The following is a 12802-nucleotide window of genomic DNA, read 5'->3' on the forward strand; positions in this document are numbered from 1 at the left end:
TGTATCTATTTACTCCATTATCATAATTTCAAACAGTTTCAGCAGAAAATTAGGTTCAGGTTTGTGTTTTAAAACACACACAAAGATGGCCCTTGCAGTGTAATCATGGATTTGCTCTGCAGAAATTCAAGACTTTTAAACTAGTGTTTCTAGTTTAAATCCTGACAATCTTAGTTCCAAAAAAGTTTGGAATCATTTGGGGCCTACAGAAACTCTCTTTTTAAATTCCAATTAAGAACTTACCTTGATGCTATCTTCTGGATGTGTATGTCGTCAATTGTTTGGTGTTTGAAAAGATGCTTTGTTTCCTTTTCAGTTGTTTATTTTTTTTTAAATTTATTATAATTAATTAACTAATTAATTCAATGCATTCAATTAATTAAAAAAATTATTATGTGGTACTGCATTATCCATAACGAGTGGGGTGAATTGGAGCTTTCTTCCAGTTCTTCTCTCCTAGTGAGAAGCTAATTTGATATTCCTTAGTCACTCTCATTTAAGAGATAAAATGAAGAAAATGTTTATTAGTAAATTAATATTGACACTTTCCTGATTTAAAAAACAATATGGTCCTGTCTGCCACAAATAGTAATATAGAGCTTAAGAAGAACCACCAACAATTCTGTCTGGTTTCTGTTCAAGGGCATGCTAAAAATAGTGCTAGAAAAATTCACGGCAAAAAGGATGGTGTATAGGGTAGAACTATATGTCCCATGATTAGCATTCAAACTCCAGGGAAAACAGCAGGTTTTTTTTCCTGGAAGAATTCAAAGCAGGTTAATGTATAGCAAGAAGTGTGTAGCTGACAGTAATAACCTGTAGGAACAAAATGAAATGCTGGATGCAAGTGTCATATACCCAGTTTATAATCAGCTCATCTTTTTGTTATCCTTAGTCTTTCATAGTATTGTACATGGTAAGAAGCATTTGAATGGGGCAATTGACTGCAGTGAGGTTATAGAAGTGCCTCATGATCCAGTATATTTGGATTTCTGCCTTAGTACACAGATTAGTATTTTCTCTAACATTGAAGGATTGTAGGGCTTTAGAAAACAAAGACTTTGCATTAGAATAGAAGGCTCATATACATGATCTTCACACATCTGATTTTAGGTCAAGAAAATAAAAGCATGTGTGACAGAAACGGTTGCCTCTTTAAAACCTCTGATGTTGCTTAGAGAGAAAGTTCAGTGTGGCCAACATCTGCAGTTTTGTATTTAGTAATTTCTTTAAACCCAGTATTTCCTTTGTATTTAGTAATTTCCTTAAAACAGTATTTATTGAAGCTATGTATGTTAGGAACATTGGACACTACATTAGAAAGTAAAATCTCATCTTCACCCATACTAAAGACTCTGAAACACAACTTTAAACAAAAATGGGTAGAGCTGTCATTAACAGCATGGCAAGTTAAAATCCAATCATTTTTGACCTATGTTTTCACACACTCTTGCAGAACATACATATATAGATTTTCATTGCTGACTTGTTAGAGCCCTTGGGAGGAAAGAATGTTGATGCTGAACTAACTGATTTATAGGTTACTAACAGTCTGAGATTGCACTTCCATTTTCTAATATGTTATCTCTGAACACCTAGTATTTGAAACCAGCTCACTCACATTTAATCATACAATTGTTACAGACCATTCCTTTGGATTTCCATAGAGTATGCTTTTTGCAGGCATCTAACAGGCAATATATAAAAGAAGTGGGTTAGACTCTTGTATTAATCAAATAGCAAAACTCCTTTTGAGTTTTTATTCATCTGTCCAAGCTTTCAACACTTCTGAGCGGGAGCTGATGAAAGTACAGTGTTAAGAAAGATGCATTCTTTAGTACCCCTGCTTACTAATTATTAGAGGAGATTTGATAGAATAGTGCTTATTTTGTTTCAAGATTGTAGATAAAACTTCTTTTTTTTTTTTTTTTTTTTTTTTTTTAATCCTGTAGGCTACCAGTTATGCTGACATTAATTTGGGTACATTCACAGGGTTGTTTTTGGTTGGGAGCCCACTTAATATGAAGCATGGGGAGTGGATAACAAACAGGTCTTTGTTAAGTACTTGCTGTTTTAAATGAGAGAGGGATTTCAGCTGTGTCATACAGACTTTTAGGTCACCTTGAGTTAATCTGAATGACATTATGGAGTAGGTGCTGAATCATAAAAACACATTCTTTTTGGCTATGCTTTTTTTACTTTGTGTTTCTAGCTGTTCTTCAGCATTTCCTGTCCTAATATAGAGCTTTCCCTATGAAGAATTTTCCCATAGTTTTGAGTTTCAGTAGAGAATTTAAGTAGATGCTTGCCCTGTTAACATTTTTTAATCATTTCTGCCACTGGAGTTCAGCTCAACACAGAGCTGAAGAATGTTACACTCCTTTTAGGACAAACAGCGAGAAAGTGCAAGGTTTGTGGCTAGTTTCTACTTGTGCTTTTCTTTCTTGGAGAGAGAGAGTGAAATGAGTTATAGTTTCAACATTGCAAGCTAAAGAGTGCAAGAGGGGAATTTTATTATGATACAAATTTGGAAATAGAGTTTGGTTTTTCTAAGAAAGGCTATTAGGCAGTGCTTTCATGGGTTCTTCACTACATCAGAGTTAACTGTAGTTGTGCTAGTAGTTCTTTCTTTTACAGCATTGCAGATTTTTTATATCTCTTTGCTTTACTCTTATTTTTCTTTTTTCTTTTTTAGTATCAAAACATACCTTTTTTTTTTTTTTTCCTGTCACTGTGCTACTTTGTATGTGATTGATTGTGGCTGCATTGACAACTTCAAATACAAAGCGGGGAAAGAACAAGAGAGAAGCCCTTTCAAAGTAAATTTACATTTAGGAAATATGATAAAAACGCCACAATATCTTCTATTCCTGCATTACCTCCATCAGTGTTGTTTCATTTGTTAGAGGGTTCTGTCTGTAGCAAAGCAAGTCCTTCAGTGAAACCAGGAACAGATTCTGAGTTACAGTAGCAGGAAAGTCAAATGCAGACTTGCATTTATTTACTCTATAAATACATAGGCACTTTGTAAAAGAAAGGAAAGGACATTACATTGAAAGGTCACTATGTACTGTGGTTTCATTGTGCTTGGTATGCCAAGTGCTGTCATTGCAGGGCTACCTGCAATATTCACATTTAAGCTGTATGACTAAGACTTCAGGGTACTTATTAATATAATTATTAGCATATTAAGAGAAGTGGTTGAGACACATACTAAAAATACATATACTACCTAAAACTTGAGGCTACTGAAATTGTGCATTTAGGCTCATTTGCTCAATGTTGTATTGTGGTTTTGTGGCTTTTTCCACATAAGAGAAAAACAATTTCAGATCTTCAGTTGTGTCTTCATGTAAAGGTTTTTCCCTGTTGTATTATGATGTTTAAAGGGTGTTTGGATTAGATTTCTATTCAAATTTATATTCCTACAAACATAAAAACAGCCCACTATTACATGCACAAAAAGTGGCTACATTGATACACTTGACTACCTAGATTATTGTAGACTTAGCTTAAACTTGAATTCCTTTTTTTTTTTTTTTTTTTGTGAAAACTCACTAAACAAATCAGATTGTGTTAGTCAAATGTGCTATTCAGAGTAATAATCTTGATCCCATAAAACTTCTAAAGCCATAACCAAAAGCACATGTCCAGCACAGTGTATCTAACCTCCAGGTTATTCCTATCAAAAGTTGCTGTCCTTGGACAATTTATTGTTTTGATATTCTTGTCAAAAGATCTGCTTGCTTGTTATAACCTGTTTTTCCTTGTTTTCACAGATATGCTCTTTCTTCAAGGATCAGAGGCTATATTTAAAGTGGCTTTAAGCCTTTTGGGAAGCCACAAGCCCTTAATTCTGCAGCATGAGAATCTAGAAACTATTGTTGACTTTATTAAAAGCACTCTCCCCAACTTGGGTTTGGTACAGATGGAAAAGACCATTAGTCAGGTATGAAATAAACTGAACACATGAGAGATATGCAAAGGAATGCTCCTGTTAAGTTCTTAACAGAAAAACCAGAACAGTTACTTCAAGCTGAGAACTCTCTTGTAGTTTGGAAGATGTTGAAAACTTTTGGAAGCAGATGACTTGTAAACTACGATAACTTAGTAGCTTTGTACGGTATGGTAACCACTGGTTATTATCACTTTATGAAGCCTTTAATGAAATTAATTTTTTTCATCAAAGAATCTTGCCTCCCAAGTCTCATATCAGAAGCAAAAATTGACTTTCAAGAGCCTCACAAATGTTAACCTTAATGAAATTACATCAGATGTTTCTATTGGCTTTTATGGTGCTGACCCAGTATGCAGTAACAGCACCTATGTAATTCTATCAGGTGTACATGGGGCAGTGCAGACTCTTGCAGAGTAGTGACTCTAGACAGCAAAACTTGGAATCCTTGATACAATTCTTTTAAATAGCAGGCAAGGAAAATGATGCAATATTATGCAATATGATGCAATATTGCTGAGATAGCAGATTACTCCAGATGATACTTACAGAATATGAAAAAAATTGAAAATTATCTCAATTAAGGCTTGCCTGTTTAAAAACCCTTAATGTTTTTACATTTGACATCTAAAATGCAGCAGACAAATAGAAGATGGGCTTTAGTTCGTTTTTCTGAAGGCCTTTTGTGGTCCAGAACATGGGATCTGTACTGTGTAGAACTATAGTTGATGACAGCCCCCCAGTGGCTGCTGGGGATCAAAGCCCGGGTTGATAAAGAAAGCAGGAGTAGCAGCACAGTGCTCTGCAGAGGGCTGGCCAGGGGCTCCCTCCAAGCCCTGGCAGCAAAGCTTCTTGGGGACACAGCCCATGTTAGGGCCAGAAAAATGGCTCCTAGTGCTTATCATCAAAGGAAAGAGATGAGAACTAGAAAGTCTGTGCAAGGGGAAGGAAAGCAAGGAAGTTCCAAGGGGTGAAGGGGGTTATATGTTACCTGCCAGACTGAAAGACTTGCAGTGCTTAGGTGACCTGCAGAAAACCATGTGCTTTGAGCAGGAGGGAGGGATGCTCTCTTTAGGCAGCCCTGACTGCTCTAAATTTGAAGTGGGTAGGTAGAAGTGAGCAGAAGGATGAGCAGTTCCCCCACTTTTGATCAGGGCTACCTTTGAAGAGAGCAGCTGTTTGACCAGCCCACAGTCCATACACAGCTCCTGGATTAGTCCCCATCATCCTTCTGCGGCATGGCCTTTGGTTTTGTGCCTTAACGTGCCTTCAGTTGGCCAGGTTTCAAATCAAACTTTTTATTGCCTCATGTTTCCCCTCTTTCAGATGTGATTCTCTGGTTATGACACCAGGGATTTCCCTCCCTCCTCAGGAGCACAGAGGCTAGAAGTGGCAGAGGTCATGAGAGGAGCTAACATAAATAAAACTGCTTGTTTTATTGAAATTTCAACAGGGTGTCTTCTCCAGAGATGATCAGATTCACAGAAAATGAAAATTCCCTACATGTAATCGAACTTGAATTTAAATTGTGTTTCAGTGTTTTGTGCTTAGATGCTCAGTATATATGTTTCTGCTGCTATTTAAGTACAAGATAATTTTTATTGGAAATCTGACAGAAACATTTCATTAACTGATGTTTTCTTTAACCAGAAATTAAAGTTTTGTAGACAGAGCAGATAAATAAAATCAGCAAATGTTCCTGTTATTTTTAACAGGTATTTAAGATGGGATTTGACATTTGACTCATTTTCAAAGTGAATAAAGTACAAGAGGTTTTAAAATAAAGAATGATCCTGGAACTTCCCTTCTTGGGTTATTTTTCAAATACATTTTTAAATCAACTTTTATTTCTTCTGTGTTCTGTGCTTGGCACACTTGTTCTTTTAAATTCATACCTTCTTCACTTCTTCACTGCTTGTAGAGGAGATTGTAATCATAGTTATGAATAATTTGAAGGTAAATGCTTACCAAAACCTAGGAAAAGGAAAATAAAATAGTAGGTTTTTTCCTTTGGGTCACTCTGCATCTTAATTTATTTATCTGCTTTTAAAATAAAAGGCTTTCCTAATGTTTATGGACAAGTCTGAGCATTAGTTTCAATGATTTGTAGTTAACAATAATAGAAATCTATGTTGATGTTACATAATGGTTTTGTTAAGTGTATTAGTGTTAAGGATAGATCATTTCATCTTCTTTCAGTCTATAAAATTACTATAGAATCAAAGTTTTTCATTTAAAGCTTTTATTTTACTTAGCCTTACACCTTCACATGTGGCACACTTTTTCTGAACAGACAACTAATCTGGGTATAACTAGAAGGGTTTATGCCAAACTGAGATGTATTAAGTTTGAAAGGGGAATACCCTAAAAATCCCACACCCTTGAAACCTTCAGTCTAAGTAGTTTTGCTGAAGTCAGGCAGCAAATCAGTAGCAAAGTTTTTAAGTAGATTAAATGCCAATATATTGCTCTCTGCTGCCTCAGGCTTGCCATTTCTGCAATAGGAAATGTGAATGCCAAAAAATAAGTCCTTTTTTGTATACATTGATTCAATATCTAAGTTAGATCTACATCAATGGATTTTAAAGCCTTGAAAGAACAATGTTTTTGATCTGCACAGCATCTAATAATATTTTTATGTCCAACAGGTGTTTGAAATGGACATTGCCAAACAGCTGCAAGCTTATGAGGTTGAATATCATGTGCTTCAGGATGAGCTTATAGATTCATCTTTAAATGACAATCAGAGACTGGATAAATTAGAAAAGGCAAACAGTAGCTTGCGCAAACAAAACTTTGATCTCCTGGAAGAACTGCAGGTACAATTTATGATTAATGTACTGATTTTCTAATTTGTACACCTTTTCAGAAGAGATTGTCCTACATCATATCACAGGAAGGTTTGATGTTTGATCTAGTGAATTTAAAATGTAGCCACTTAAAAGTTTTATTTAGTTTAGCCCTCAAAGTTTACATGCAAAAGAAATTCTGAGAGAGGGGTGGTTAGAGCCTATCCCTGTAGTTAGTGAAAAGCTGATTCAACACACTGCCTCTTCTTTTGTAATTAAAATCATATCTGTAGAAGATAACTAAAATTAAAATGCTTTTTCAACTTCATTTTATATTTTTAGTCACTGCTTTATTACAGCAGGGACACTACTCTGTCAAAAATGGGTAAACTCATTGCAGTGTCCCAGTTTAAGGATACATTAGAGAAAGTATCCATTGTCTATAAGGACATACTTTCTATTATGATTTTTTTAACAGTTATCCAGGTTGTTTGAACATTATGTGGAATAATAACTTTTAATATATGCTAAATGCCTGTTCAGTCTGAAGTTTTTTCAGAGGTAGTGCACCTGTTCTGCATAAGGGGTTATTCTTTGCTTATATGAGCAAGAAATCAGCTTTCTGGCTGCTTTATGACATGATGTTTGCTATAAAACTTTTGACTGTGAATTTAATTTGATGGAGAAAGGGACTTCAAGGGTAAGAAGCAGACATTTCCGACCTTTTGATTATTGTTGAAGTCATAAACTTTGTAAGATAATTGGTGAGGGAAGTTTAGTTTTCTCAGACATTTGGTTCTTTATCCTGACTAAAGCTAGTCAGTCATGCAGATTTAAATTGCCCCATCTAACAAAAATTTACTTCAGCTGCATATTCTGATCCTGTGAGGTCTGATCCTTTTTTAGGTTCTAGGTTGAGCCTTAGAGGAGTCAGGAAAGGCACTCCTCTACATGATATTTTCATGAAGCTTTTGGCAAAATGAACAAGGAAATTGCTGAATGTAGTAAGAGGAAGATGGATTTCTGGGATGATATTCAATATGTGATCTCCTATAGGTACCTGTGTCAAGGATTGTAAGCTCAGGAAATGTGGGCTGGACAGTGGACTGTGTGGTGGATTGAAAACTGGCTGAATGACAGGTCTCAAAGGGTTGTGATCAATGGCACAGAGTCTAGTTGGACTGGACTAGCAGTGTTGCACAAGGTTCAGTACTGGGCCCAGAATTTTTTCTTATTCATCAAGGACTTGGATGAAGGGGCAGATACCTCCTCAGTGAGTTCACTGATGACACAAAAGCTGTGAGGAACAGCCAATACCCCAGAGTGCTGTGATCCCTTCAGAAGGGCCTCAGGCTGTAGAGACAGGCAGAGAAGAGCTTTGAAATTCATCAAGAACCAGTGCAGGGTCCTGGCTGGGGAGGAATAACCCCAGGCACCAGCACAGCCTGGCACTGACCTGCTGGGAACCAGCTCTGTGGAGAGGGACCTGGGGGTCCTGGTGGACAACAAGCTGTCCATGGCCTAGCAATGTGTCTTTGTGGCCAAGTGGGCCAATGGGATCCTTGGTGGGGGGACATTAGGGACATTAGGGAGAACATTGCCAGCAGGTCGAGGGAGGTGATCCTGTGCCTCTCCTGAGCCCTGGTGAGGCCACATCTGGAGTGCTGTGTCCAGTTCTGGGCTCCTGAGACATGAGAGACATGGAGCTCCTGGAGCAGGTCATCAGTATCTGGAGAGAAGGTGTGAAGTGGATGGAGCCAGACTCCACTTGGTGGTACAGAGCAGTAGGAAAAGAGGGAATAAGCACAACTGATGCATAGGAAGTTCCACCTGAACATGAGTAAGAACTTTACAATGTGCTTGACTGAGCACTGGCACAGATGGCCAGTGGAGTCTCCCTCACTGGAGATATTCAAAAGCAGTCAGGGCACGGTCCTAAGTGACATGGTCTAGGGAACTGTGGTTGAGCAGGGAGGTTGTAACTAGATGACCTCCAGTGATCCCTTCCAACCCTATCCACTCTGTGATTCTGTGGTCTTCCACCCACTCCTGTCCCTACAGACTTGACAGCCTTAAGCAGTTTATATTACAAAGCTCATCTCTGCTGGCAAGTCAGCAGCTAGAATCACAGCAGTGAACTTAACTATCCAACACTGTAGTGCTGGAGCAAGCCCTTTGTCTTGGTGGTGGGCTTCATCAGACTTTGTTTCATAGGGTGAAAGGTGACCCATTGCTGACAGGAGGAAAGTGCATCACCAGATAATGTGGGTCCATATTATTTGTCAGTATTTTGCCCCCAAAGGCTGAACTTTCTAACCCACCATAATTACATGATGGGTAATGGGCTCATCAAAAAGACAAACACAAACACTTTTGTGAAAGCAAAGACCATACTCATGTCGCCTAATGTTATCCAGTGCTGAAACTTCCAAACATGTATCTGATGTTGTCAAAGTACCTACAGGTCTCACATGTTGAGTTTGAACAATCTAGTATTTTCTTTCACCGTGAAGTAGAATGCCAGTATGTGCAGCCTTTTGAGGGAGAATTTTTGAAATTTTTCACAGTGTGTTTTCCATTTGCATATTGCTCTAAATCCTCTTCTTCTCCTTTGCCTTCAAACCTGGTATTTGTTGGACTCAATGTTGAAATGAAATGAGGATGCAGCTAACATGTTGAGTGGTCTTTATTTTGCAAAACAAGTGGCCAAAAATATCTCCCAACTGACCCATACAGAAGCTTATCTTAACCTGCAGTTGTGTGGTATAAAATTTGCAGATTTGGAAACTTTCTAATTTCATTACTTTGCATTATATTCTCAGTTTAATTTTTCATAATTTCTGAAGTATTTTATATGTATTCATGTATCTCAAAAAATAGTTTAAAGATGGTTTCGGTCATTAATGAATTTACCTTTTTTCCCCTCCCATCCTTTCTGCCCTCCTGTCTTTTTACTTTGATAGGTGGCTAATGGAAAAATCCAAAACCTTGAAGCTACAGTAGAGCTTTTATTGACCAATGAAGGCAAACTGAAGCAGTCCATTCTCACTCTTGAGCAGGAGCGAGCAGCTCTGCTGAAAGCTGTGGAAGAGATGCAAAAAAAGATGGGTGATACAGATGGGAAGCCTCTACTTACTAGACAAGAACTGGAGGCTGACTGACCTGCACAGTTGCAAGGGAGCAGAGAAGCTGAGCAAGAAACAAAGGGAAGAACTGAGTCATTTTGTCATCCATGGGGATTTGACGTTGTCATGTTCGTTGTACAGGCCTTACTGTGGCAGAGCAAGATATGGGCATGGTGGCTTTCCATATCAGAGAAGCTGGTTTCTGGGGAAAAGACTCTTCTCTTCTTAGTATAGTAGAAATACTATGAAGAGTAAGATACCATGTAAGAAATAGTAAACAGGAGAAACTTCTTACTAGTGTGTGCAGTACACAATACACTGTAAATACAGTAAAATTCTTCAGTAAGTGCTTCTAAACCTAAGTGCTTTGGGTTTGTCACATTTTTGTTTGTGTCTGGATTGCCACCATGTTAAATAGCACATCCTTTAGAAGGTCTTTTGAAGATATATGTCAGTGTAAAACCTTTGAATGGATGACTGCCCCCATTGCTGCTATGCAGTGGTAAGATTTTCAGGTGATTTGTGGTTGGACTTGAGCTTTTTGACAGTGTAATTCCCCTACAGCTTGGCTGGGTTCTGTTAATTATATTGTTTACACCTCAGAAAACTGCTTCCTGATGCTTGAAGGTGTCAATGCATTGGACTCCAGGGAGCTGGACATTATTATATGTAACTATGCATAACTGGGGGTTGCCTTCCTTTTTTTTCAAGTATGTTGGTTTAGTATATTTCTTGTTTAACTACCATTAATTTAGTGTATTGTTAGTTAGCATTATCTGCTAAACATACTGTATATAGTAACTGCATTATTCTTAACAAAATATACTGACATTAATTTGGTGAAGCCTGTGACTCTTGCGGCATCATTCAAGGATTTATATTCAGACTCCTCAAATTTCATCTTATTTATTTCTGATCTGCTGTGTGATGTAAGACATCTTTTTACTGGGAAACTAATCTTCACTGTCATTTTTTTCCCTTTATTTCTCTTTATTTGCTCTCTCTCTGGTGGACTCTGTGTCCACCTATCCTCTGAGAAATGTAAAGACTTTTTCTGAAGAAGTGAAGTCATTTCAAGAGCTTCATGATGTGCCAGATAAGCTTAAACCATTTCATAAAGGATATAGAAGTTCTAATTTGGATACCATTCTTTTTGCTATACATCTTTCAAATAAGATTACATAGCTAAAAAAGTAAGTCTCACTTTCCTTAATGCAAAAGTAGTTTGCAAGCCAGTTAAAGCAACACTGCAATAATACCCATGAATGTGCTGTTGTTTGGGTTTGTTTCAGAATTAGGAATATTGCCATAGTTTTTTCAGTCTCTAAGCACTGAGTTAATAGGTACTTGTGTTTTATTATAATTGAGATTCACCCAGGATGTGATTTTTATATGTTTGGTTTTTGCAAGTCCACTTTGTATTCACTTAGTATTGAAATTCCACATACATCAGTTACTATTAATCCATTTACCTCTTAAGCTTGTTTTTTTTTAATTTGGAAATCCACAGTGAAGCTTACGCTTCATGTCTAAAATCTTGTTATAATGGACCTCATATTGTTAGATCACTCAGTAATGTTCTGTTTTTACAGCATAGTGCCGTAGTTCATACACTGACTTTTTAACAAGAGAAATAAAAATAATAATCTATACCTACATCTATGTTGTTACATTTTTTGACATTGAAAAACACCCAGTTGGTGGGGTGCCAGTTCAGAACCACCTAAAATGAGACTTCCCCTGGAAGTATGGTACTATCTACAGTGGTTGTTAATTTCCATTTAGCTCTCTGGTAAAGTGAAACAGTTGCTTCTATATAATTAGAAAAACATAGTTGTGCTCCCTGAGAACAGAACTCTAGTTCTTGTCTAAGTGCACTTAGTAATGGACTTACACAAATTCTCAGTAAAAGGCTTTGGACTAGAGATTGAAAGGAAGTAATACCACTTACCAAGTTCCCAACTTTGTAAAAGCTTGGGGCTTTCCCTCCAGAAGCATGAGCAAGAAGTAACAGAGCCCAGAGCTAGTCCCAGGTACTTGATACTCCAACTGTGCTATAGCTGAACATCCTTAAGAATGTGTAAAATTAGATTTCCTGTTCTCTGAGTACCAGAAATTGTCATCACATACTGTCTTCCCTATGAACAGTAATTTCTGATTCAGAGAATTTTTTAAAGCCACCTGCAAATCCATATATTGAATGCCTCAGCAGAAATAGCAAATGAACCACTCCTGGAAAATCCAAATTGAAATAATCAACATTTTCTCCATATCACTTCTACAGATAAAAATCCCCCAGTAGTGATGCCTAATATTTGAAGAAAAGAAGAAGCAGTGAAGAAGGAAGGAAGGAGTTCATTGACATGTATAACTTAGGCTTCCAAAGGTGCATGACAAAGGCAGCAGGGGGTGCAGTGTAAGCATACTAGTGAATTGCACTATTGGATGAATTGCACAATTGGGTGCAATAGTCCAGAGAGAGATTAGCCTGAAATGTGGAAAGAATTAATGTTGACATGTGCAACAAGAAAAAGGCAGGATCTCTGAAACCTTTGCAGTGAACAGCATTGCATGGATAGAGGACCAGCTGTGGTGTGTTGTGGTCACCAGTTCTGGTTTGGTTTTCTTCTATCAAGTACGAGTAATTGTGGTAGGTAGCTGGGACTCCCCATGCTTCTGGCCCTGTTGCCCATTTCCAGAGATCATTTTTTAACACAGAATCTGAGAAATTATTCAGTCCCCATCATGGGAAGATCAAAGCACTTTCATAAAGGCACAAAATCCCATGTTTTGAGTGAGAATTGAGTCACAGAAAGGTGCAATGACTTGCACCAAATATTTCAGTTTCTCACTGGTTGCTGCCATCCAGTGCAATCCAGATCTTCTAAGTCTTGTCAAACGGTCTTACTGGTTTTCTGAAAGATTGTTCCAGA

The 12802-nt window shown here is 37.5% G+C and overlaps 1 protein-coding gene across 11 annotated transcripts in view; it reads left to right on the forward strand.

The window, feature by feature from the left end:
- TBC1D1 (TBC1 domain family member 1) overlaps positions 1-11527 on the forward strand; it is a 98881-nt gene extending 87354 nt beyond the window's left edge. For 8 of the 11 annotated variants that reach the window (XM_079305533.1, XM_079305530.1, XM_079305536.1 and 5 more), the window contains 3 exons: positions 3780-3949; positions 6604-6774; positions 9708-10755. In XM_079305533.1, coding sequence (XP_079161659.1) covers positions 3780-3949; positions 6604-6774; positions 9708-9905 — 539 coding nt within the window. In that variant the 3' untranslated portion in view covers positions 9906-10755. Of the gene's footprint in view, positions 1-3779; positions 3950-6603; positions 6775-9707 lie in introns of all 11 variants that reach the window. The other 3 variants (XM_079305540.1, XM_079305539.1, XM_079305531.1) reach the window with 1 other exon arrangement.
- The last annotated feature ends 1275 nt before the right edge of the window (positions 11528-12802 follow it).

Source organism: Erithacus rubecula (genome assembly GCF_903797595.1).
Source record: "Erithacus rubecula genome assembly, chromosome: 5".
Lineage (NCBI taxonomy): Eukaryota > Metazoa > Chordata > Aves > Passeriformes > Muscicapidae > Erithacus > Erithacus rubecula.